At 45.3% G+C, this 24,077-nt stretch overlaps 1 protein-coding gene across 3 annotated transcripts in view; it reads left to right on the top strand.

Annotated features, from left to right (window-relative positions):
- The window catches only part of LOC134585740 (NXPE family member 2-like), a 233,942-nt gene extending 210,396 nt beyond the window's left edge, over positions 1-23,546 (top strand). For all 3 annotated transcript variants that reach the window (XM_063441203.1, XM_063441201.1, XM_063441202.1), the window contains one exon: positions 22,991-23,546. In XM_063441203.1, the coding sequence (XP_063297273.1) occupies positions 22,991-23,538 (548 nt within the window). In that variant the 3' untranslated portion in view covers positions 23,539-23,546. The remainder of the gene's footprint in view (positions 1-22,990) is intronic.
- Positions 23,547-24,077: the final 531 nt, after the last annotated feature.

Genomic DNA, 24,077 nt, shown 5'->3' with positions numbered 1-24,077 from the left:
GTGTTAGTGTTAGAGTGTGTGTGTTAGTGTTAGTGAGTGTGTGTGTGTTAGTGTTAGTGAGTGTGTGTGTGTTAGTGTTAGTGAGTGGGTGTGTTAGTGTTAGTGAGTGTGTTAGTGTTAGTGAGTGTGTGTGTTAGTGTTAGTGAGTGTGTGTGTTAGTGTTAGTGAGTGTGTGTGTGTTAGTGAGTGTGTGTGTTAGTGTTAGTGAGTGTGTGTGTTAGTGTTAGTGAGTGTGTGTGTTAGTGTTAGTGAGTGTGTGTGTTAGTGTTAGAGAGTGTGTGTGTTAGTGTTAGAGTGTGTGTTAGTGTTAGTGAGTGTTAGTGAGTGTGTGTGTGTGTTAGTGTTAGTGTGTGTGTGTTAGTGCTAGAGTGTGTGTGTTAGTGTTAGTGTGTGTGTTAGTGTTAGAGTGTTAGGGTTAGTGAGTGTGTGTGTGTGTGTGTTAGTGAGTGTGTGTGTGTGTGTTAGTGAGTGTGTGTGTTAGTGTTAGTGAGTGTGTGTGTTAGTGTTAGTGAGTGTGTGTGTTAGTGTTAGTGAGTGTGTGTGTGTGTGTGTGTGTTAGTGAGTGTGTGTGTGTGTGTTAGTGTTAGAGTGTGTGTGTTAGTGTTAGTGAGTGTGTGTGTTAGTGTTAGTGAGTGTGTGTGTTAGTGTTAGTGAGTGTGTGTGTGTGTGTGTGTGTGTGTGTGTGTTAGTGAGTGTGTGTGTGTGTTAGTGAGTGTAAGTGTGTTAGTGTTAGAGTGTGTGTGTTAGTGTTAGAGAGTGTGTGTGTTAGTGTTAGAGAGTGTGTGTGTTAGTGTTAGTAAGTGTGTGTTAGTGTTAGTGAAAGTGTGTGTTAGTGTTAGTGAGTGTGTGTGTTAGTGTTAGTGAGTGTGTTAGTGTTAGTGAGTGTGTTAGTGAGTGTGTTAGTGTTAGTGAGTGTTAGTGAGTGTGTGTGTGTGTGTGTTAGTGTTAGAATGTGTGTGTTAGTGAGTGTGTTAGTGTGTGTGTTAGAGTGAGTGTTTGTGTGTGTTAGTGTGTGTGTGTGTGTGTGTGTTAGTGTGTGTGTGTGTGTGTGTTAGTGTGTGTGTCTGTTACTGAGTATGTTTGTGTGTGTCTGTCAGTAAATGTGTGCGTCTGTTCATGAGAGTGTGTGCGTGTGTGTCTTAAGCACTTGCCTTTCTCCAGCGCCGGACTCCCTTAACGCTGGGGATCTCTCCGTCCCCATCCGCCTCTCAGCTCCGAATGCACATGCGTGGCAAGAGCCACGCGCGCATTCAAACCGCCCATAGGAAAGTATTACTCAATGCTTTCCTATGGACGTTCAGCGTCTTCTCACTGTGATTTTCACAGTGAGAATCGCAGAAAATCCTCTAGCGGCTGTCAATGAGACAGCCACTAGAGGCTGGATTAACCCTCAGTGAAACATAGCAGTTTCTCTGAAACTGCTATGTTTTCAGCTGCAGGGTTAAAACTAGAGAGACCTGGCACCCAGACCACTTCATTGAGCTGATGTGATCTGGGTGTCTGTAGTGGTCCTTTAAGTGTATGTGTTTATGCATGCACTGGCATACATACCGCGGTCGCACGGGTCGCAGCCCTGCGACCAGGTGCCCGCCGCCATGTGTTGCGGCCCCAGCCTGCGCAGAGTAAGCGCTCGCGCGGGGGGAGGGGGGGGCCCCGGATCAGTTTTCGCACCGGGGCCCCATGGGTTGTGTGTACGCCACTGGCACCAACATGAGAGCTAACAAACTAATTGACTATTTATACACAGACAGTAATTGTAAACTTTTGATCTGGCCATTTGGGTGATTACTGTTATCATTATGATTTAAAAAAGAAGCCAAACCACTATGTCATAATAAATGGCTTTATATGATCACTATCCTTCAATAAAATATTTTCTAAATCAATGCCAAAATTTCACAATTTCTGCCAGGGTATGCAAACTTTTGAGCATAACTATATACATGCACACAATTAATAACATGGACCTAATTAATAAGATATGTGGAGACTAACCAAGTATGAACAAACAAATAGATCATTTAAAAAATTATACTGTTATATAAAAAAAAATGTATTAAAAATGTATTTAAAAAAAAAAAAGGAGAGAGGAGATTACAAAACATGTAATAAATCAAAATCGGATTCTGATTGTTGGACTGTGTGTACGCGACTTTGCAAAAATATACACCTGCATTCATGCATGGGCCTATGTTCATTTTTTCATCTGAATTAAGTACCCATCACACACAGCCAATAAACCCAGCACAAATATCACACACAGCTAATAGACACATATATCACACACAGTTAATACACTCATTACAAATATCACACACAGCCAACATATAGCATACATCATACTTATTGCACACACAAACAATACACACAGTACATCATATTACGGTGAGCTCTGGCTTACCAAATTCACATTACTGTGTGTTATAGTTGGGGATGCTCTGTGATACACTGATAGGCACATTACAGGGAGTTGTATTGTTGCGGAGCTCTGTGACATACTCACATGCTACACATTACTGTGAGTGTTATTGTTGTGGAGTTCTGTGATAAACTGGCAGGGCCGGACTGGCCCACCGGGATACTGGGAAATTTCCCAGTGGGCCGTCGGCATCTGGGGCCGCACAGAGAGCTGGCTGACCTGCGGCTGCAGAGGAAGCTGGCTGTTCCGGCGGCCTCAAGGGGGAGCTGGCTGTGCTGGCTCTGCTCCTGTGCCCGCGTGTGCTACTTAATAAGACCGGGGCCATAATATCCGGTCTCATTAAGCTGCGCGCTGGGGAGCAGAGCCAGCACAGCCAGCTCCCACCTGCAGCCTCCGGAACAGCCAGCTTCCCCTGCGGCCACCAGCACACCTGGTCCAGCTGTCTGCCCTGCAAGACTCCTCTCCGGTCGCCCTCAGGTAGCTATATTATGTGTCAGTCTGTCAGTGTGTGTGTGTGTGTGTGTGTGTGTCATGGTGTGTGTGTGTGTGTGTGTGTGTGTCTGTCTGTCATGGTGTGTGTCTGTCTGTCATGGTGTGTGTGTGTGTCTGTTTCTGTCTGTCATGGTGTGTGTGTGTGTGTGTGTGTGTGTGTCAAGGTGTGTGTATGTCATGGTGTGTCTGTGTGTCTGTCTGCCATGGTATGTATCTGTCTGTCATGGTGTGTGTGTGTGTCAATGTGTGTGTGTGTGTGTCATGGTGTGTGCCTGTGTCATGATGTGTGTGTGTCTGTCTGTGTCATGATGTGTGTGTGTCTGTCTGTGTCAAGGTGTATGTGTCTGTGTCATGGTCTGTCTGTGTCATGGTGTGTGTCTGCCAAGGTGTGTGTGGGTTTATAATGGTGTGTGTGTGTGTGTCTGTCAAGAAATGTGTGTGAATTTAGTATGTTTTGCAGGTCGCAGGCATATCATGGTTCAATTACAAAGCAACACATAATATTTTTTTTTTTTTTTTAAATTCTATGTTTTTATTGTGCAGGTAGGTACATAACATTTCTATACGCCACAACAGCGTTCATATAGATATGCATACAATCTTATTCGTGGCATTAATCTGTGCACATTTTTAAAGTATAAACAGTCGGGTTGTTACAGAGTTGAAACAATCAATGGTAAATCGTAGCTTAAGTCCCGTTTCCAGTGAGTTGACATCTAGCTGTACACACTAAAAATACTATGTCTGCTTAAACGTTGGCTGTTCTTTTCCTAGATGTTTGTGCATACATATCAGATAAAAAATGTAATAGTCGCTGAGTTTTAGCTTTTAAGAGGAAACCTGAACAGTAGGTAAACATAGCTCAATACCTGTTCCTATCCAATAAGCAGCAATATAATGGCTGTGCACATAGTTTAGCATATTACCAGTGCTATATCTGTATGCGTGGTCTCACATCCTATGCATCAGCTCCTGTGGGTGTATATGCTAAGTGCGGGATATAGCATGTGCATTAATATGAATGAAGTATACTTGTATCCTCTAACCAAAAATCAAGATGAGAGAACAGGTGCATGTTAAGCTGGCGAAACAGTGGCATTGACAGTAGTGCATTTTTACGTAATGCTTATAACTTTAACCAATTTAGTACTGCACAGTTTTTATATTAAACATGCATGCAAGGAACTGTACATAGGGTATGTACTTTAAAGAAAAACAATATACAAGTAAGTGCTGTCTGTGAATGTGAATGTTTGATTAGCCTATAATGCGTACTGAAGGCAGCATGGGCTGAGCGCATTTATGATTGAGCAGGTACTGCCGTAAATTACGGGTAATATGGACCTGCATAGCAGTGTCCTCAGTTGCACGCTCAGTAATAGGGGGGTGAGGGCATGCTGTAGGCATGAGGTGACATAAAAGGTGAAAAATAATGCTATCAAACATTCACTGTAGGTAATTGTCACGCCAGTCGCCTTTTTACGTTGAGTTGTTACGACTGGTAGGCAAGATGTGGGTTTTCAACTAGGGACATGAATAGGTATATTCAGGTGCATTGAAAATAGTGAGCTAATGCCTTGGCATCAGTATGTATGTTAGTTGAGTAAACTTTGCTGCCACTAGTGTGGAGTGTGGTTGAGTCAGCATTAAAGCATGAACAGAAGCAATTGGCATGCGATAAAATTTTGAAGCATAACCGAAAATACGATAAACTAACCTAACCATTCAACAGTACATGCCTTACTGCGGCCCCTGAGGCCATGCCTGGAGGGGAGCTAGTGCTCTAATCAGAGACTAATTTCAATTTTTACAGTAAGTGTACCTACTATAGTCTGTGGGAGCGCAAGCTACTGACCGGGGTGTCAATATAAAAAGTGTAAGTCATGAGAGCCGCAGTGGCAGTGGATGGGGGCAAATGAGGGCGCCCAGGTTACGCAGCTGTATGTTGGTACATGGTTAAATAGACCTGTGCGGGTCATGTGATGACGTGAGGTTTGGTTCTCGATGCCCACCTGGACGAATTAAGCATGCATACAGGCTAAACCTAGCTAATGAGTTGCAGGATAAGAACCAGAAAGTAAAAAGTGAAAAGCAAGGAATTAAAATTGAAATTAAAACAGTTGAGAAGACGAATAAATTGCAAGGAGACAGCTATATGGGGCAAGCAAACCGTGGGGGCTGTACTCAAGTCTAACTATATATGGCTGTGTGAATTCACTAGGAGCCTACATGTACACTTCACTGAGCATACGAGAGGTGCATACTTAGAGATTAAAATACAACATTTACGTAAAGTTATACCAGTGGGTATCACGGTAAGTATAGTTAAAAGCAAAAATGACAGGCAGTTCGCGGTGGTCAGAGCCTCACGCTGTAAGCCTGATTCAGGTATGCCCCGGTGTGCCCTGCTTGTGCATTAACCACTGTCTCCTAGGTCCCAGCTTGTATGGTTGTCCCTGGTACTCTTACTGTCGTTGTTGTCCCCATGAGGCAGCCGCCTGCACGGAATAAGTTCCGGAAAAGAAAAAACATGAAATGCGTAACATAATATAAACATCCAAACTAGCGGCTTTGCCTGAGTCTCTAAGTCGTGATCGCAGCGTATGTCTCCGGCGTGGAACTCAGGGGGACGAATGGGACACTCTTGTCCGGGTCCCATACATGGGTGCGGTTGGGAGAGCTGCGACTGTCTGTTGTAGTTGGGTTTGCCGAGGTCATCAACTCTTGTGGCAAGTTCAGGAGCTGGAGGAACGCCGGGGTGTCTTTGGCGTCCTGTATAGTGTGATGTTCCGTTCCTCGTGCAACAGATAGTGTCCTGTGGGGGCGCCAGCGGTACTCCACCTTGTGGGCACGCAGTACCGTGGTAAGTGGCCTCATCGTTCTTCGCCAAGCTAGGGTGCTGTTCGAGAGATCCGGGTAGAGCGATATGTCCATATTCTCAAATCGGAAGGGGGATTTGGTTCGAAAAGCGGACAGAATCGCCGTCCTGTGCCCACTGCTGCGGAGGCTCAGAATAATATCCCGTGTGGCCGTAGCCGGTGCGGTCGTTGGCTTAGGGATTCTGAAAACCCTTTCTGGGGTGATCTTTGCCCGGTTCCCTTGCGGAAAAATTGCGAGCAGCAGCCGATCAATTAAAGGAGGTAGATCTGCCTCGGCAATGTTCTCACTTACACCCCTTACTTTTACGTTGGACGCCCGTTTAGCGTCCTCAAGCGCCGCGAGGCGCTGGTCGAGTTGCCGGTTCAGTGCATCCAGGCCTTGTAATGCGTGTTGTACCGTTGTTAGGTCTTGAGTATGGGTCATGGACGAGCCCTCTAGTTTAGAGATGCGGCCTGTCAGGCCCTGCAGGTCTGCTCGGAGCGTCTTAATCTCTTCATGGAAGCTGACTTTTAAATCCGCCATGAGCGCTTTCATGACCGAAACCGTGACCGGCCCTTCATCCTCCGCGGTGCCCCTTTGTCGTGCCTTCTGAGGCGGGTTTGGGGTCATCAGATATCCCTCTTCGTTGTCGGAGATGTCGTCGGAAAAATCCGAACACCCGCCATGTTGGGCCGCCATGTTGGCCTCGGTTGCGCCTCGTGCCTGCAGCCACATCTCTCCGATTGTGAGACTCGGTGGGGGTTTGTGTGGCACCGATTTCTTCCCCTTTCTCCCCATGTTGTCTCGGGGTGTCTGCTGGCAGGTAAGGGTAGAAATGGGGTAAGTTTGGGGAAGTTTGTCCCGCTTTTTCGCCGTTTTGAGAGCGGAGCTCCCTGTGTATGCGACTAGCCTCTTCAGCGTCCAGCAGCAACACATAATATTTAAATATATATGACCCTATTTACCTTGCACTGTTGTGGTTTCTGTTCCAAGTACCCTTTAGCGCATTCCCTAAATCAGGGTGTTTTCTGGTATTTGCAACACCTAATGCCTAATATGCCGAATAAGTCCTTCTGTATAACATTAAGTCCCTCTGTATAAAATTATGTCCCTCTGTATTTTTTTGTATAACAAAAAAAAAAAATTAAAAAAAATTAATATATCCAAAATAATAATAGTAAGAAGAACTGTGCTTTTGTCTGGGCTCAGAACCAAACAGATGGTAAGGGTATATATGTTGTTTTTGAACTTCAGTGAGCCAATCACAAGAAGGAGGGGGGCATAACCAAACAAGGCGCTCTATGTATTACAGAGGCTTCCAATGAGCAAAAGGTGAATGAAGAAACACCATCAAAATACTATTAACCAATTTCCCATCAGAGGGGTGGTATCGCTAAAATACACCACACTCTCAGCTCCCAAATTATAATGGCTGGTCCAGAGGGTGGTAGCCTGTTATATAGCGCCACCCACCGATCATCAATGAGTAGAATGGAAGTGAACCCACATCCCTAGTACACTGCCAATCCTGAAATAGAGGGGTGGTACCATTGATGTAAACAACACTATCCATCCCCAGCCATGAGAAAATAGGAAATTACCTTGCTACATGAAGCAATGTGCAATCATGAGTAAATTTATTGGAGCATAACATTTTGCCCGAACAGGCCTTAAGCTTGTGTAGTGACATGTTGTGAAATACATACCAGTATTTTTTGTTTTTGTTTATAATAACCTTTATTCAATTTTTTTTTCCAAAAGACAAAAAATACAAACACGTGAGACTTATATACAAAGAGAAAAAAATCACATTACACAAACAACAATAAATGAATAAACATAATATTTTGCTGCCAAGCCGGGTATACAGCATTGAGTAATAAATACGAACTTAACAGGGACTGAGATAGTTATGTGGTAATTCAAGAGAAGTATTACAGGTAATGTTTGTTTCTTTCAAAATCCCCATAAACCATTTTCTGCTTTTTTCCATTTTTAATTGCCAAAGGAGTTAACTAGAGAAAGCTGGTCTTGAGAAGCTATGTTTCTGTTTCAAGACTCTTGCAATTAAGCTCTTCATTGCTGTGCACTAGTGATGTCGCGAACCCGAAATTTTCAGTTTGCGAACGGTGAACGCGAACTTCCTCAAATGTTCGCGAACCGGGACTCTTTCTGGCCACAAAAGTGATGGAAAAGTTGTTTCAAGGGGACTAACACCTGGACTGTGGCATGCCGGAGGGGGATCCATGGCAAAACTCCCATGGAAAATTACACAGTTGATGTAGAGTCTGGTTTTAATCCATAAAGGGCAGAAATCACCTAACATTCCTAAATCACAATGGATATGGATTGACACCTGACATATGACATATTGAAACCTTGACATATGGATTGACACCTGTCCTCAGAGCCCCTGATGCACACGGACACAGAGCATAATAGGGACTGTTCCCCCTACATAGGGTCACTTGGGAGATATGGATTGACACCTGTCCTCAGAGACCATGATACACACTGACACAGAGCAGAACAGAGACTGTTCCCCCTACATAGGGTCACTTGGCAGATATGGATTGACACCTGTCCTCAGAGACCATGATACACACTGACACAGAGCAGAATAGAGACTGTTCCCCCTACATAGGGTCACTTGGCAGGTATGGATTGACACCTGTCCTCAGAGCCCCTGATGCACACGGACACAGAGCAGAATAGGGACTGTTCCCCCTACATAGGGTCACTTGGCAGATATGGATTGACACCTGTCCTCAGAGACCATGATACACACTGACACAGAGCAGAATAGAGACTGTTCCCCCTACATAGGGTCACTTGGCAGATATGGATTGACACCTGTCCTCAGAGACCCTGGTACACACTGACACAGAGCAGAATAGAGACTGTTCCCCCTACATAGGGTCACTTGGCAGATATGGATTGACACCTGTCCTCAGAGACCATGATACACACTGACACAGAGCAGAATAGAGACTGTTCCCCCTACATAGGGTCACTTGGCAGGTATGGATTGACACCTGTCCTCAGAGCCCCTGATGCACACGGACACAGAACAGAATAGGGACTGTTCCCCCTACATAGGGTCACTTGGGAGATATGGATTGACACCTGTCCTCAGAGACCATGATAAACACTGACACAGAGCAGAATAGAGACTGTTCCCCCTACATAGGGTCACTTGGCAGATATGGCATGGTTGTGGGAGGAGGAGGAGGATGACTTTCACCTCTTCCCCTGTTAGATTCCCGTTGTGCTGTGACATCACCCTTATACGCTGTGTAAAGCATACTTTTTAATTTATTTTGCAAATGCTGCATCCTTTCCGACTTGTAATTCGGTAACATTTCCGCCACTGTCTGCTTATACCGGGGGTCTAGTAGCGTGGACACCCAGTACAGGTCGTTCTCCTTCAGCCTTTTTATACGAGGGTCCCTCAACAGGCACGATAGCATGAAAGACCCCATTTGCACAAGGTTGGATGCCAAGCTACTCATTTCCCGTTCCTCCTCCTCATACAGAGCAGAATAGGGACTGTTCCTCCTACATAGGGTCACTTGGCAGATATGGATTGACACCTGTCCTAAGGATCCCTGTATTGGGGAACATTGTCGCCCAAACTAATTTATATGCCCATCAATTCCGAGCTACAAATCCGGACTCTTTTTTGGCAAAGATACACACTGTGCCAGAATTTAAAAGATTCTGGGCATTGACTATGCTGATGGGCATCATAAAGAAGCCCTCCATCCGCTCCTACTGGAGCAGTAGCCCCATCTGCTCTTCCCCCATTTACTCCCAATGTATGTCGAGGAAGAGGTATGAAATTATTCTGCATTTCATGCACTTCAGCGACAACAGCCTTTGTCCCCCTAGGGAGCATCCCCAGTTTGACAGGCTGTATAAAATCCGCCCCCTGATTACCCACTTTGCTGCCAGGTTTGCAGAGGTTTATACACCTGAAAGGAATATATGCGTGGATGAATCCCTGATGAAGTATAAGGGAAGGCTGGGATTCAAGCAGTATGTTCCTTCCAAGCGCTCTAGGTATGGTGTAAAGATGTATAAGCTCTGTGATAGCGAGACTGGGTATACTCAGGCCTTCCGGGTGTACGAGGGAAAGGATAGCCACCTTGACCCTCCAGGTTGCCCAGAACATATGGGAACCAGTGGCAAGATTGTCTGGGACCTGATATTCCCCCTGATGAAGATAGGGTACCACTTGTATACTGACAATTTTTATACAAGTGTCCCTTTGTTCAAGCTACTGTACTGTTTTGATACAGTAGCTTGCGGCACAATTAAAAAGAACAGCACAGGTTTCCCAGGACAACTTGCACGCACCCAGCTACGAAGGGGGGAGACCTCAGCTCTGCGCCAAGAGGAGCTGTTGTCAGTTAAGTACAGAGACAAGAAGGACGTCCTGTAAGCCTGTGTACTTATGCACAAAGCATTGTACGATCAGATTACACACATGTGCCATGCACGGCACATGTGTCAACTTGCCCAACTTCAATGCCGCTAACAAATTTGTTCCGTTGTCACAAACCACTTTGTCGATATCCAGCTGCTGCGGAGTCAGCCACTTTTCCACCTGTGCGTTCAGGGCAGACAGGAGTGCTTGTCCGGTGTGACTCTCTGCTTTCAAGCAAGTCAAACACAAGACGGCGTGACACTGCCGTATCCAGGATGTGGAATAGTACCTGGGGAGCCGTTGATGTGGAGCAAGACGCAGCAGCAGAAGAGGACTCAGCCGAGAAGGTTATGGAAGAGGATGGAGTAGGAGGAGTAGAGGAGGTGGCAGCAGGCCTGCCTGCAAGTCGCGGCGGTGTCACCAACTCCTCTGCAGAGCCACGCATTCCATGCTTGGCAGCCGTCAGCAGGTTTACCCAATGCGCAGTGTAGGTGATATACCTGCCCTGACCATGCTTTGCAGACCAGGTACCAGTGGTCAGATGGACCCTTGCCCCAACACTGTGTGCCAGACATGCCATTACTTCCTTTTGCACAATCGAGTACAGGTTGGGGATTGCCTTTTGTGAAAATAAATTTTGGCCGGGTACCTTCCACTGCGGTGTCCCAATAGCTAAAAAATTTTTGAACGCCTCAGACTCCACCAGCTTGTATGGTAAAAGCTGGCGGGCTAATAGTACAGACAAGCCAGCTGTCAGACGCCGGGCAAGGGGGTGACTTTCTGACATTGGCTTCTTACGCTCAAACATGTCCTTGACAGACACATGACTGTGGGCAGATGAGCGGGAACTGCTCAAGGCGGGAGACGGAGTGGCGGATGGTTGAGAGGGGGCAAGGAGGACAGCAGTGGTTGACGTGGCTGAAGATGCTGGACCAGGAGGAGGATGGCGGCTTAGAGTAGGCTGCTTGTACTCATGTGTTGATCCCATAGGCGTTTGTGATGTGAGATCATGTGCCTACGCAAAGCAGTTGTACCTAGGTGCGTGTTGGACCTCCCACGACTCAGTTTCCTTTGGCACAGGTTGCAAATGGCATCGCTGTTGTCAGAGGCAGACACACAAAAAAAATTCCACACTGCTGAGCTCTGCAATGACGGCATTCTGGTGGTGGACTGTCGGGCTGACCCCGGGTGCCGATGCATGCTGTCTGACTGTGCCACTAGCTCCTTGCGACGACCTCCCCCTGCTTCCAACTAGTCTCCTCCTCCGCTCTGTCTCCCCACCTGAACTTTCGCCCTGTTCTTCTTCTTGCCGAGCGGGCACCCACGTGACATCCATGGACGCATCGTCATCATCAACCGCTTCACTTGTATCTGACAACTCAGAAAAGGAAGCAGCAGCGGGTACAACATCATCATCATCACACCTTACCTCCATGTGTTTAATGCTGCCTGCCTGAGACATATCCCTGTTATCTACATCCTCTGGCAATAATGGTTGCGCATCACTCATTTCTTCAAACGGATGTGTGAATAACTCCTCTGACATACCAAGTAAAGCGTCTGTGGTGCTAGTTTTGGTGGTGGCGGCAGGTGGGTGAGTGGAATCTTGAGAGGTGCCTGAAGCTAAGCTGGAGGAGGATGGTGCGTCAAGGTTCCGAGCGGAGGCTGCAGAAGATTGGGTGTCCTGTGTTAGCCAGTCAACTATGTCCTCAGAACTTTTGAAGTTCAGGGTACGTGGCCTCTGAAAACTGGGCATTATTCTAGGGCAAAAGGGAATCACAGCACCACGACCACGACGGCCCCTGCGGGGTGGCCTGCCTCTGCCTGTCATTTTTTGGGGGATTAGTGGTACTATGCATGCAAGCTACTGTGAGACCAGATATGAGTGGCAAATTGGCAATGTGCACTGGCACAGGTCTGCAGAGCACAGGCTGTAGGCCTGACACACCCGCTTGAAGACAAGTAGCTGCTATTCAATCTATAACAGTGAAACAATTTTTTTGGTTTTAAATGCACGCTATAGAGACACCAGATATGAGTGGCAATGTGTATGGCACTGGTCTGCAGAGCACACGCTGAAGGAAGGCCTGACACAGCCGCTTGAAGGACACTGACTGGCTGCTACTAGGTTACACTGGAAACCTTTTTTCTTTGTAAATGCACGCTATAGAGACACCAGATATGAGTGGCAATGAGCACTGGCACAGTTCTGCAGAGCACACGCTGAAGGAAGGCCTGACAGAGCCGCTTGAAGTACACTGACTGGCTGCTATTAGCTTACACTGGAAACCTTTTTTCTTTGTAAAAGCACGCTACAGAGACACCAGATATCTGTAAATGTGCACTGGAGCAGTTCTGCAGAGCACACACTGTAGGCCTGACAGAGCCGCTTGAAGGACACTGACTGGCTGCTATTAGCTTACACTGGAAACCTTTTTTCTTTGTAAATGCACGCTATAGAGACACCAGATATGAGTGGCAATGTGCACTGGAACAGTTCTGCAGAGCACACACTGTAGGCTTGACAGAGCCGCTTGAATGACACTGACTGGCTGCTATTAGCTTACACTGGAAACCTTTTTTCTTTGTAAAAGCACGCTACAGAGACACCAGATATCTGTCAATGTGCACTGGAACAGTTCTGCAGAGCACACACTGTAGGCCTGACAGAGCCGCTTGAAGGACACTGACTGGCTGCTATTAGCTTACACTGGAAACCTTTTTTCTTTGTAAATGCACGCTATAGAGACCCCAGATATGAGTGGCAATGTGCACTGGAACAGTTCTGCAGAGCACACGCTGACGGAATGCCTGACACAGCCAGTGTTAGCCAGTCAACTATGTCCTCAGAACTTTTTAAGTTCAGGGTACGTGGCCTCTGAAAACTGGGCATTATTCTAGGGCAAAAGGGAATCACAGCACCACGACCACGACGGCCCCTGCGGGGTGGCCTGCCTCTGCCTGTCATTTTTTGGGGGATTAGTGGTACTATGCGTGCAAGCTACTGTGAGACCAGATATGAGTGGCAAACTGGCAATGTGCACTGGCACAGGTCTGCAGAGCACAGGCTGTAGGCCTGACACACCCGCTTGAAGACAAGTAACTGCTATTCAATCTATAACAGTGAAACAATTTTTTTGGTTTTAAATGCATGCTATAGAGACACCAGATATGAGTGGCAATGTGCACTGGCACCGGTCTGCAGAGCACACGCTGAAGGAAGGCCTGACACAGCCGCTTGAAGGACACTGACTGGCTGCTATTAGCTTACACTGGAAACCTTTTTTCTTTGTAAATGCACGCTATAGAGACACCAGATATGAGTGGCAATGTGCACTGGCACAGTTCTGCAGAGCACATGCTGAAGGAAGGCCTGACAGAGCCGCTTGAAGGACACTGACTGGCTGCTATTAGCTTACACTGGAAACCTTTTTTCTTTGTAAATGCACGCTATAGAGACACCAGATATGAGTGGCAATGTGCACTGGCACAGTTCTGCAGAGCACACGCTGAAGGAAGGCCTGACAGAGCCGCTTGAAGGACACTGGCTGGCTGCTATTAGCTTACACTGGAAACCTTTTTTCTTTGTAAATGCACGCTATAGAGACACCAGATATGAGTGGCAATGTGCACTGGCACAGTTCTGCAGAGCACACGCTGAAGGAAGGCCTGACAGAGCCGCTTGAAGGACACTGACTGGCTGCTATTAGCTTACACTGGAAACCTTTTTTATTTGTAAAAGCACGCTACAGAGACACCAGATATCTGTCAATGTGCACTGGAACAGTTCTGCAGAGCACACACTGTAGGCCTGACAGAGCCGCTTGAAGGACACTGACTTGCTGCTATTAGCTTACACTGGAAACCTTTTTTCTTTGTAAATGCACGCCATAGAGACACCAGATATGAGTGGCAATGTGCACTGGAACCGTTCTGCAGAGCACACACTGTAGGCCTGACAGAGCCGCTTGAAGGACACTGACTGGCTGCTATTAGCTTACACTGGAAACCTTTTTTCTTTGTAAAAGCACGCTACAGAGACACCATATGAGTGGCAACTGTCAAAGTACGCTGGCACAGGTCTACAGAGCACACGCTGAAGGAGGCCTGACACCCAGACGCTTGCAGACAACTGCTCTTCTATTACAGTGAAATTTTTTTTATTTTTTTTTAAATGTAAAGCTTAAGCTATTGTGACAACAGATATGAGTGGTGGCACTGACTGTGCAAATGGGCACAGCATCCAGCCTGACACAGAAGATGGCAGGCAGGCAACTGCTCTTCCATTATAGTGAAAAAATATATATTTTTTTTAAAATCTAAAGCTTAAGCTATTGTGACAACAGATATGAGCGGTGGCACTGACTGTGCAAATGGGCACAGCATCCAGCCTGACACAGAAGCTGGCAGGCAGGCAGGCAGGCAACTGCTCTTCTATTACAGTGATTTTTTTTTATTTTTTTTAAATATAAAGCTTAAGCTATTGTAAAAACAGATATGAGTGGTGGCACTGACTGTGCAAATGGGCACAGCATCCAGCCTGACACAGAAGCTGACAGGCAGGCAACTGGTCTTCTATTACAGTGAAAATGTTATTTATTTTTTAAATGTAAAGCTTAAGCTATTGTAAAAACAGATATGAGTGGTGGCACTGACTGTGCAAATGGGCACAGCATCCAGCCTGACACAGAAGCTGGCAGGCAGGCAACTGCAATTACATTACACAGAAATTTAAAAAAAAAAAAGCAGACTGATGTTCTAGCCCTAAAAAGGGCTTTTTGGGGTGCTGTCCTTACATCAGATCAGATGAGTCCTTCAGGATTGTAGTGGACACTGAATACCCTAGCCTAGTTATCAATTTCCCTATCTAATCAGCAGCAGCTAAACTTTCCCTCCTCTCACTAAGCATGCAGCTTCAGAATGAATCGAAAATGGATGCAGGGAGGGAGGTGGGAGGTTGTGGAAGGGAGGGTGTGCTGCTGATTGGCTGGAATGTGTCTGCTGACCGAGAGGCACAGGGTCAAAGTTTGCTCAATGATGACGAATAGGGGGTGGATCGAACCGCGCATGTGTCCGCCCGCCGTGGCGAACGCGCTGGGAACTATTCGCCGGCGAACAGTTCGGTACATCACTACTGTGCACGTATGCATTATAATATGTGCCTGCTTTTTTTGGATGTTTGGTCAAATTCATATTTAGCAGGGCAATCTCTAGGGTGATTTTGTTATCAGTATTTTTACTAATTTTTCAATAAAATCAAAGGCCCATGACAATAAAGTTTTGACAGTTGTGCACTTCCAAAAAATATGCAGAAATTATCTAATCTCTTCTTTACATATCCAACATCTATTATTCTTATCAGTATATATGCTAGCCAACCTCGTTGGAATGAAGTACCATTTGTTAATGCACTTAACCCCTTAAGGACACATGACGTGCCTGACATGTCATGATTCCCTTTTATTCCAGAAGTTTGGTCCTTAAGGGGTTAAAGCGGCACTGTCGCGCCAAACTTACCTTTCTCCAATCGCTTCCTCTTCTCTCCTTCTCTCATGATCTGTTCTTTTCTTACTATCTGAACTAGTTTTCTTTAAAACATAGGACAAAGTATGGAGTATTTTCTCCTATGTATTTTTCCTACGCTTGCCCAGCTTTGACTCAGCTAAGTCTGCTCCATTTCCTGTGGTGAAAGCAATTTTCCCACAAATCTCACGTTACTCCTCCTGCTTCATTTGGCGTTCGAACGCCGACGGAACTACCAAATTTCATCCTAACAGAATGAGAACAGTTTGTCCATTCTATTAGGATGCAATTCGGGACTTTATGTTCGGATCGGAATTTCATTTGAATGAATGAAATACCGATCCTATACATGCCGCGGCTGCATTTTGTAGCCGCTTAGTAAATATCTACTAAAAGACTAAAAGACCTAAATTGGTCTTTCAGCCAAATTTAATAATATGAAGCAAAGATTACTTAGTATTTGCCCCTATTTGCTATATCGCGGGTAAAGGCATGTCTACTAACAGTGGCTGCTCACTGTTGTAAAATAGACGCCCCCAACTACTGTAGTGTTCTCCCTCGGCCCCCACCCATGATTGGTGGGTGGGGACCCAAGATACAATAGGGGGGGACCTACTGCCTCCTCCCGGCTCCTATGAGTGGCGGGTGGGGGCAATACATTACTGTCCACCCCTCCCTAGCCACCACCCATCAGTTGCGGGTGGGGGCCCTAAAGTTACTATAGTGGGGAGGACCTACTCTCACGTCCCTGCAGCCCCGACCCATAAGTGGCGGGTATGGCCAATAATTTACAATAGGGAGGAGGGAGGACCTATAGTTCCCCCCCTCCCCGGCCCCCACCCATAGGGGCCCCTAAGTTACAATAGGTGGGACCTATTGTCCACGCCCTGGCCCCCACCCATGAGCGGCAGGGGGGGGCAATAAGTTACAACAGGGGTGAGGACCTATTGTCCCCCCTCCCCTGCCCCACCCATGGGTGACAGGCAGGGGCATATTAGCCGCGAGGCAAACAAGGCATTTGCCTTGGGCGGCATTTTCCAGGGGGTGGCAAAAAACGCCGCCCCCAAATGCCCAAGGCAAATGTCTTGTTAGCCTTGCGGCTAACAGACATGCTGGGCTGGTTGCTCGTTGCTGGGCGGCCGGCGAGGGAGCATTTCCCCTGATCTCTCTGCTCAGCTCCCTCGCGCGCCGCCCGCAGAGTGAGACTGGGAGCCGGAATATGACGTCATATTCCGGCTCCGCCTCCCAGCCTCACTCTGCGGGCGGCGCGCGAGGGAGCTGAGCAGAGAGCTCAGGGGAAGTGCTCCCTCGACGGCCGCCCAGCCTGCCCGCCAGTGCCGCCCTGCAGCCACTGGACCTCCAGGGAATGGGAGAACCCCCCCACCCCCAGCATTCCCAAAGGTAAGGAGGCTGGGGGGGGGGGAGTAAATAAAAAAAAGTGTGTGTGTGTGTGTGTGTGTCTGTGTGTGTGTGCGTGTGTGTCTGTTAGTGTGTGTCTGTGTGTGTGTGTGTGTGTGTGTCTGTGTGTGTGTGTGTGTCTGTGTGTGTGTGTCTGTTAGTGTGTGTGTTAGTGTGTGTGTGTCTGTTAGTGTGTGTCTGTGACTGTGTGTGTTAGTGTGTGTCTGTTAGTGTGTGTGTCTGACTGTGTGTGTCTGACTGTGTGTGTCTCACTGTGTGTCCAACAGTGTGTGTCTGTTAGTGTGTGTGTCTCACTGTGTGTGTCTGTTAGTGTGTGTGTGTCCGACTGTGTGTGTTTGTTAGTGTGTGTGTCTCACTGTGTGTGTCTGTTAGTGTGTGTGTGTCCAACTGTGTGTGTTTGTTAGTGTGTGTGTCCGACTGTGTGTGTTTGTTAGTGTGTGTGTCTCACTGTGTGTGTTTGTTAGTGTGTGTGTCCGACTGTGTGTGTTTGTTAGTGTGTGTGTGTGTTTGTTAGTGTGTGTGTCCGACTGTGTGTGTTTGTTAGTGTGTGTGTCCGATTGTGTGTGTCTGACTGTGTGTGTCTGTTAGCTAGTGTATGCGTATCTGCCAGTGAATGTGTGTGTATTTAGAAGGCGGGGCAGGGGGGAAGGGTTGGGTGGGGGTGGCGCGCGCGGGGGGGGGGGTGTCTGAGTTTTGTCCTGCCTAGGGCAGCACAAAACCAAGATACACCACTGGTGACAGGTGGGGGCTGAATGTAAAAATTACATCCCCCCAAGGTGACTAGTGGTCCCCAAGCCCCTAGTCATCCCCTTAATTAAAATAAAAGTCTACCTACTATGTTTAGGGTGAGGGGGAACCAATAAACCTAAATACCTGGAAAAAAAATTAAATCATATTTACCATTAGAACTTTTCCTTCTTCTAAAACCCCAAAAGATGCCAAGTAAAAATCAAATTTTCTTTCGAATTTATAAAATAAAATAAAAAAACACCTGAGCACAAAATAAAAAATTACTAGTTGTAGTGGAGCTCTAGTCCTAGCAGGGACTCTTCTCCGCTGGATCCACAAAAGTATACTCAGGAACAAGAAAAACACCAAAGGAATATCCCACCTCCTCCCCAGTAACTGGACGACACACAGTTCTGGGAGTACAACTGAACTTTATTGAGTCGCACACGACTTTTATGCCCGGTCCCATACAAGGGGCTTTCAACACAATAATACAAGGGTTTTAATCCCAGGATCCTCTGTGCCTGAGAGATAATTGCATGAGAAAAAACTATAACTCAATTATCTTATGCGTTCGTACAAGTGCGTCCCGTATTGCTGTAACTGGGCTTGAGAAACCACGAGGGAAATTCTTCTGGTAAAACCGAAAGTAACCCATTGACGTCAGCCCGGTATGGAGGTAGGTTTGGGTTTATATAGGCCGAATCAACCCCTCCCACAACTCCAGGCTCTGCCTATATATATATATATATATATATGTGTATGAAGGTGAGTGCACTCTGGAGACTGTAGTAGTAAAGTAGAAATGGTTTTATTTAGCAAAAATTTTAGCACAAAACAATGTTTCAGTCCTCCTGGACTTTTCTCAAGACCTTGAGGTCCTGGACTTTTCTTGAGGTCTTGAGAAAAGTCCAGGAGGACTGAAACGTTGATGTTTATTTGTGCTAAATAAAACCATTTCAGGGATTGTGGAAATATGTATGTAGAAAGGCCATAAGGCCTGAATTTGTGGGAGGAGTTATGTCCCTTATTTAAACCTTAAGCTCCTACTTACCTATGCCGTTCACGCTGATTGGCCATCCCCATAGCAACCAGCACTTTCAGTTCGAGATACCCACCTAATCTAAGGCATCCACTGCTCCGACCTCCGGTCGTTCCATCCGGCTTCTCTACAAGCATTTCACCCGGCATCCGCACATGAGACCCAGCACGTACACGTAGGTTCGACGGGTATTATGGTTTTTTATTTGGCCTTTTTTGGAGCTGAAAAATGAAGATTTTAGAAGAAAAGACATCAAATAGTAAGTTTTTTTTTTTTTTTCTTTACAGGTTAGTTATTTTATTCCCCCTCACTATTTTTAGAGTGAGGGGCGGTAGGTAGGGGATAGTTTTATTTTGGGTGGGGGGGTGACTAGGGGGGGGGGATTGGTCACTTAGGGCCCCCACCTGCCAACCAGGGGTGGGGGCCGGCAGGAGGACAGTAGGTTCCCCCTCATTATCTTTAAAGGCCCCACCCACCGCTCAGGGGTGGGGGGCAGGGGGGTGGACAGTAGTGCTTTATGGCCCCCACCCACTGTGCAGGGGTGGGGGTGGGGGAGGACAGTAGGTCCCCCCCATTATCCTTTATGGCCTCCACCCACCGCTCAGGGGTAGGGGACGGGGGGAGGACAGTAGGTCTCCCCCCCATTTTCCTGTATGGCCCCCACCCACTGCTCAGGGGTAAGGGCCGGGGGGAGGACAGTAGGTCCCCCCATTATCCTTTATGACCCCCACCCACCGTGCAGGGTGGGGGCTGGGGGGGAGGACAGTAGGTTCCCCCCCTCATTTTCCTGTATGGCCCCCACCCACTGCTCAGAGTTGGGGGCGGGGGGGAGGACAATAGGTTATTATCCTTTAGGGTACTAGGGCTTTTTTGTTTTTTTTAAACTGTTTACTAGACATGCCCCTACTCGCGATATAGCGAGTAGGGGCTTAATTTACTAATACTAAGCAATCTTTACTTAGTATTAGTAAATGTGGCTAAAAGACCAATTTAGATCTTTCAGCCTTTTGGTAGATAGCTCCCTAATACCGTGGGAATTAGGGAGTTATCTACTAAGCGACTGCAAGATGCAGCCGCGGCAATGCATAGGATCCGAGTTTCATTCATTCGAATGAAATTCCGATACGAACAAACTCCCGAAATGCGTCCTAACACAAATGGAGAAACTGTTGTCATTCTGTTATGAAACACATTCTCTAAACTGCTGTCATTCATACAGTTTTGATAACACAAAAGTGAGCACTATCACATTTAATAAATACTAAAGGAGGATGAAATTCTGGGTAGAATAATTTCTGACAAACCAAAAGTAATATTTAGAGGAGCACCTAATCTCAAAATGCACTTAACAAAAAAAATTTCAAAAAATAGCCCTAATAAAATTAATAATTTTATGGATAAAAAAGGTTTTTATAAATGTAACTGCTGCATGGCCTGCAAGAAAACAAAAACCACCAAAAGAATTATTACTGATTTTAAATCAAATAATACAAATAAAATATATAATATAAAAGAGGTCATAACATGTAACAGTAAGAACGTAATTTATCTATTGGAATGTTCGTGCGGTCTGCAATACGTAGGTAGAACGATTAGACCATTAAGAACCAGAATTGCAGAACATTGCAGAAACATAGAAAAAGGTTTACAGAACCACTCAATACCAGCCCACTTCTGCTTGCACAATAATGACCCTAAACATATCACGTTCACTGGGATCAAAATAGTTAAGAACCACTGGAGAGGAGGAGATGTTATAAAAAAGATTGGCCAAACCGAAATGCAGTGGGTATACCAGTTGGACACCCAGCACCCGAAAGGACTGAATGTTGATTTTGATCTTTTCAATTTTTTATAATTTTTTATAATTTTTTATAATTCTTCACTTCATATATTTATATATATTTTTCTTTTTTTAATTTTTCAGTCCTTTCTTTTTATTTTTTTAATGTATTCCATCTTTTTTATAACTGTCCTCAATATATGTATGTTTATTTTTTATTTTTTTTACTTATTTATCTATTGGGACCACTTATATTTTATTGATATCCTTAATATTAATTATGTACTGCAGATTCCCTTGTACATATTCTTTTTCCTTCATCATTTTATTATGTACTAATGCTGCAGTTTTTTAATATTAGCATGTTATTGTTATTTTCATTTAGTATGTGTCATGAGCATTAGCTATTTTCCATATTGACCCATTATTAATATACTCCCTACTATATGACAGTCTCCTCTGTATATATCACCTTTACTATCTTAATTATGTTATAGTATACCCTTATAGCTGTGTATCTTTTTATACTTTTTATTTGTATGTATATTATTATATCAATTACTATCCTTAACTTATTTTCTATACTCCAATATGTATGATGATCGCTGCCCATAACAAAGATGGCCGCCAAGCCTTATGCATAGTACTATATGCCCACACTTAATTTTGTTGGTGATTAGAGTGGGCAGCGCTCAAAACGCTATGCACACCATATATTGGTGATGCATGCGTCCTAATACACCAGACTATTACATTTATTGTTATTTTTAACCTATTTTTCATGTTTTAATATATATGATCATTGCTGCCCATAATAAATATGGCCGCCAAGCCTCATGTATTACATTACATGCCCACATTCTATTTCATTGGTGATTGAAGTGGGCGGCGCTCGGAACGCTACGCACACCATATATTGGTGTTGCGTGCGTTCTAATGCGCCAGAATATTACATTCATTTTCAATTTCGGAGCCGCGATCATTTCCGGTATGACGCAAGCACCGCGTCATTTCCGGTATGACGCGCGTGCCGCGTCATTTCCGGTATGACGCGTGCGTGTCAACACCAGACCGGAACCCGGAACCAGGAAGCAACACACCAGGAAATTGTTATTTCATCAAACAAGGATATAAAAACTGACTATACCACACTTCTGAAGAAGCCTACCAGGCGAAACGCGTTAAGTGGGACTTTATTTTATATATTTTATCCTTTATTATATTAAAGTATACTTTTTTAAAGTTACTTTTTATATTCATTATTTTACTTTATTTCCTGGTTCCTGCATATCCTTGGTGGGGATTATACCACCTAAGCTGTCTATACTAGAGCAAGTCATATGCTCTAGAAAGTGTAAGTACAATACTACTTATATTTTTCATATTATTAGTACTTACTTCACCATATTGCTACTGTCTCTCTTTTACATCCATTATGCATACTGCACTTTGAGAACATCCGTGGCAACTACTCCAAATCCAAAGACGGGGATTGTACCGTCCAAGCGCTTCACAGCAGAGCTCTGTTATAGCTCATTCGAATGTGAGTGGACTGTACACAGCCTATATTGTCTGTTTTTAAGATAAAATCTTACTGTATTGCACTATTATTTTTTATCTTAATTTTTTCCGAGGTAACGTCTGATTTGAAAATTCAAGGATATATGTATGTATATTTCTGTGCATATATAATTCACTAGGCGCGGTATACGCCTCCTTTCCTGTTTTTCTATCATCTATTCACAAGGTTGGGGAATCCTTGTTTTGTATACTGCTGCCTGACTACTATAGCGAGCGCCTATCACTCTCCTTTTCTAACCTATATTCTTTATAGGTCTAGTTATCTTGACCTTTGTTCATACCTGGCACTATATTTTTCATGGAAATATCCTGAATTTGAATACCATAGGGCACAAAAGGTTGTCTGAGTGGATATTATGAAGATATCGTAGTGATTACTTGTTTGGATTTTTGAATATGAATATTAGGTTTGTGCAGCTCAATATTGTTTTTTATATTTAATAGCTCTATTTGAACTCTTTCACTATGTATACTGATATGGTATAAACCATATGTAAATGCTGCCATGTTTTATCAGGAATAAAAAAAAAAAAGTTTCATATTTACCATAATGGTTTTTTCCTGATTACTATACATTCATTTTTTACATTCCTAATCATATACTGTGAGTGGTGTGATGTTAGTTACAAAGACTACTTTTTTTTCTATAAATAATGGTTTCAATATATATTTATTTTTAAATCATACAGATCATTTTTTCTTTTCTTTTTTTAGTACTTGATTACTTTGGTAACCATGAGAAGGGATGGAGCAGTTGGCCTCGGACACGTTTGGCTTTGAGCATGGAAAAAGATATTTTTGTGTTATACAAAAGACATGGATTCCCCCTGGAATGTTCCGCCTTCTACTATTTTAAAGAGGACATGTACACAAGTCGCCAAATTGATCTGCAAGGTGGAGGAAAAGACACCATAATTGTGATTACCATGGGACAGCACTTCAGACAATTCCCTCTTCAACTCTATATTAGAAGAGCTCTGAACATTCGTCGAGCCATAGAACGGCTTTTCCTGAGAAGTCCAGACACTAAAGTCATCATCAAAACAGAGAACACTAGAGAGATGACTGCTCCAGTGGAGAGAATTGGGGACTTTCATGGGTACACACAATATCTGGTACTTAGAGAGGTTTTCCAGGGAATTAATGTTGGCTTTGTTGATGCCTGGGACATGTCAGTTTCATCAGCAACTGCAAATGTTCACCCACCAGGATATACACTTCAGGGTATCATGAGCTTGACTTTCACATTTGCTTGTTATTAAAAATGCATGCGCAGACAGACAAAACACTAGGGCCCTTATTTGCTAATTGTTTTTCAGAGTGTATATGCAGGGCCGGCGCATCCTATAGGTGACTTAGGCAATTGCCTAGGGTGCACCGGCTCGGGGGGCGCCAGATTTGAATGACCGGCAGGAGGATAGAGCATAGCGCTCTCTCCTGCCAGTCACTCAATGTAGCGTGGCTGGGCGACGCGGACCACGGTACAGGAGCTTCTGTTTCCTGTACCCGGATGCTGGCGGACTGACAGGAAGCGCTCCTTTTAGTCCGCAGGTGGCCAGGTACAGGAAACAGAAGTTCCTGTACCGCGGTCTGTGCCACCCGGCCGCGCTACATAGGTAGGAGGCACAAAAGGGTGGGGGGACCACCGGGGGGGGGAGAGAGGAAAAGGACCACCAAAGGGGAGGGGAAGGAGGGGTGGGACCACCAAAGGGGGGGGGGGTAAGGAGGGGAAGGACCACTAATGGTGAGAGGGTAGTTAAGGGGTTTGGACCACTAGAGGGAGGACCACTAAGCTGTGGGG

This window comes from Pelobates fuscus, chromosome 2, assembly GCF_036172605.1.
Source record: "Pelobates fuscus isolate aPelFus1 chromosome 2, aPelFus1.pri, whole genome shotgun sequence".
Lineage (NCBI taxonomy): Eukaryota > Metazoa > Chordata > Amphibia > Anura > Pelobatidae > Pelobates > Pelobates fuscus.
This window is presented reverse-complemented; position numbering and strand designations above follow the sequence as displayed.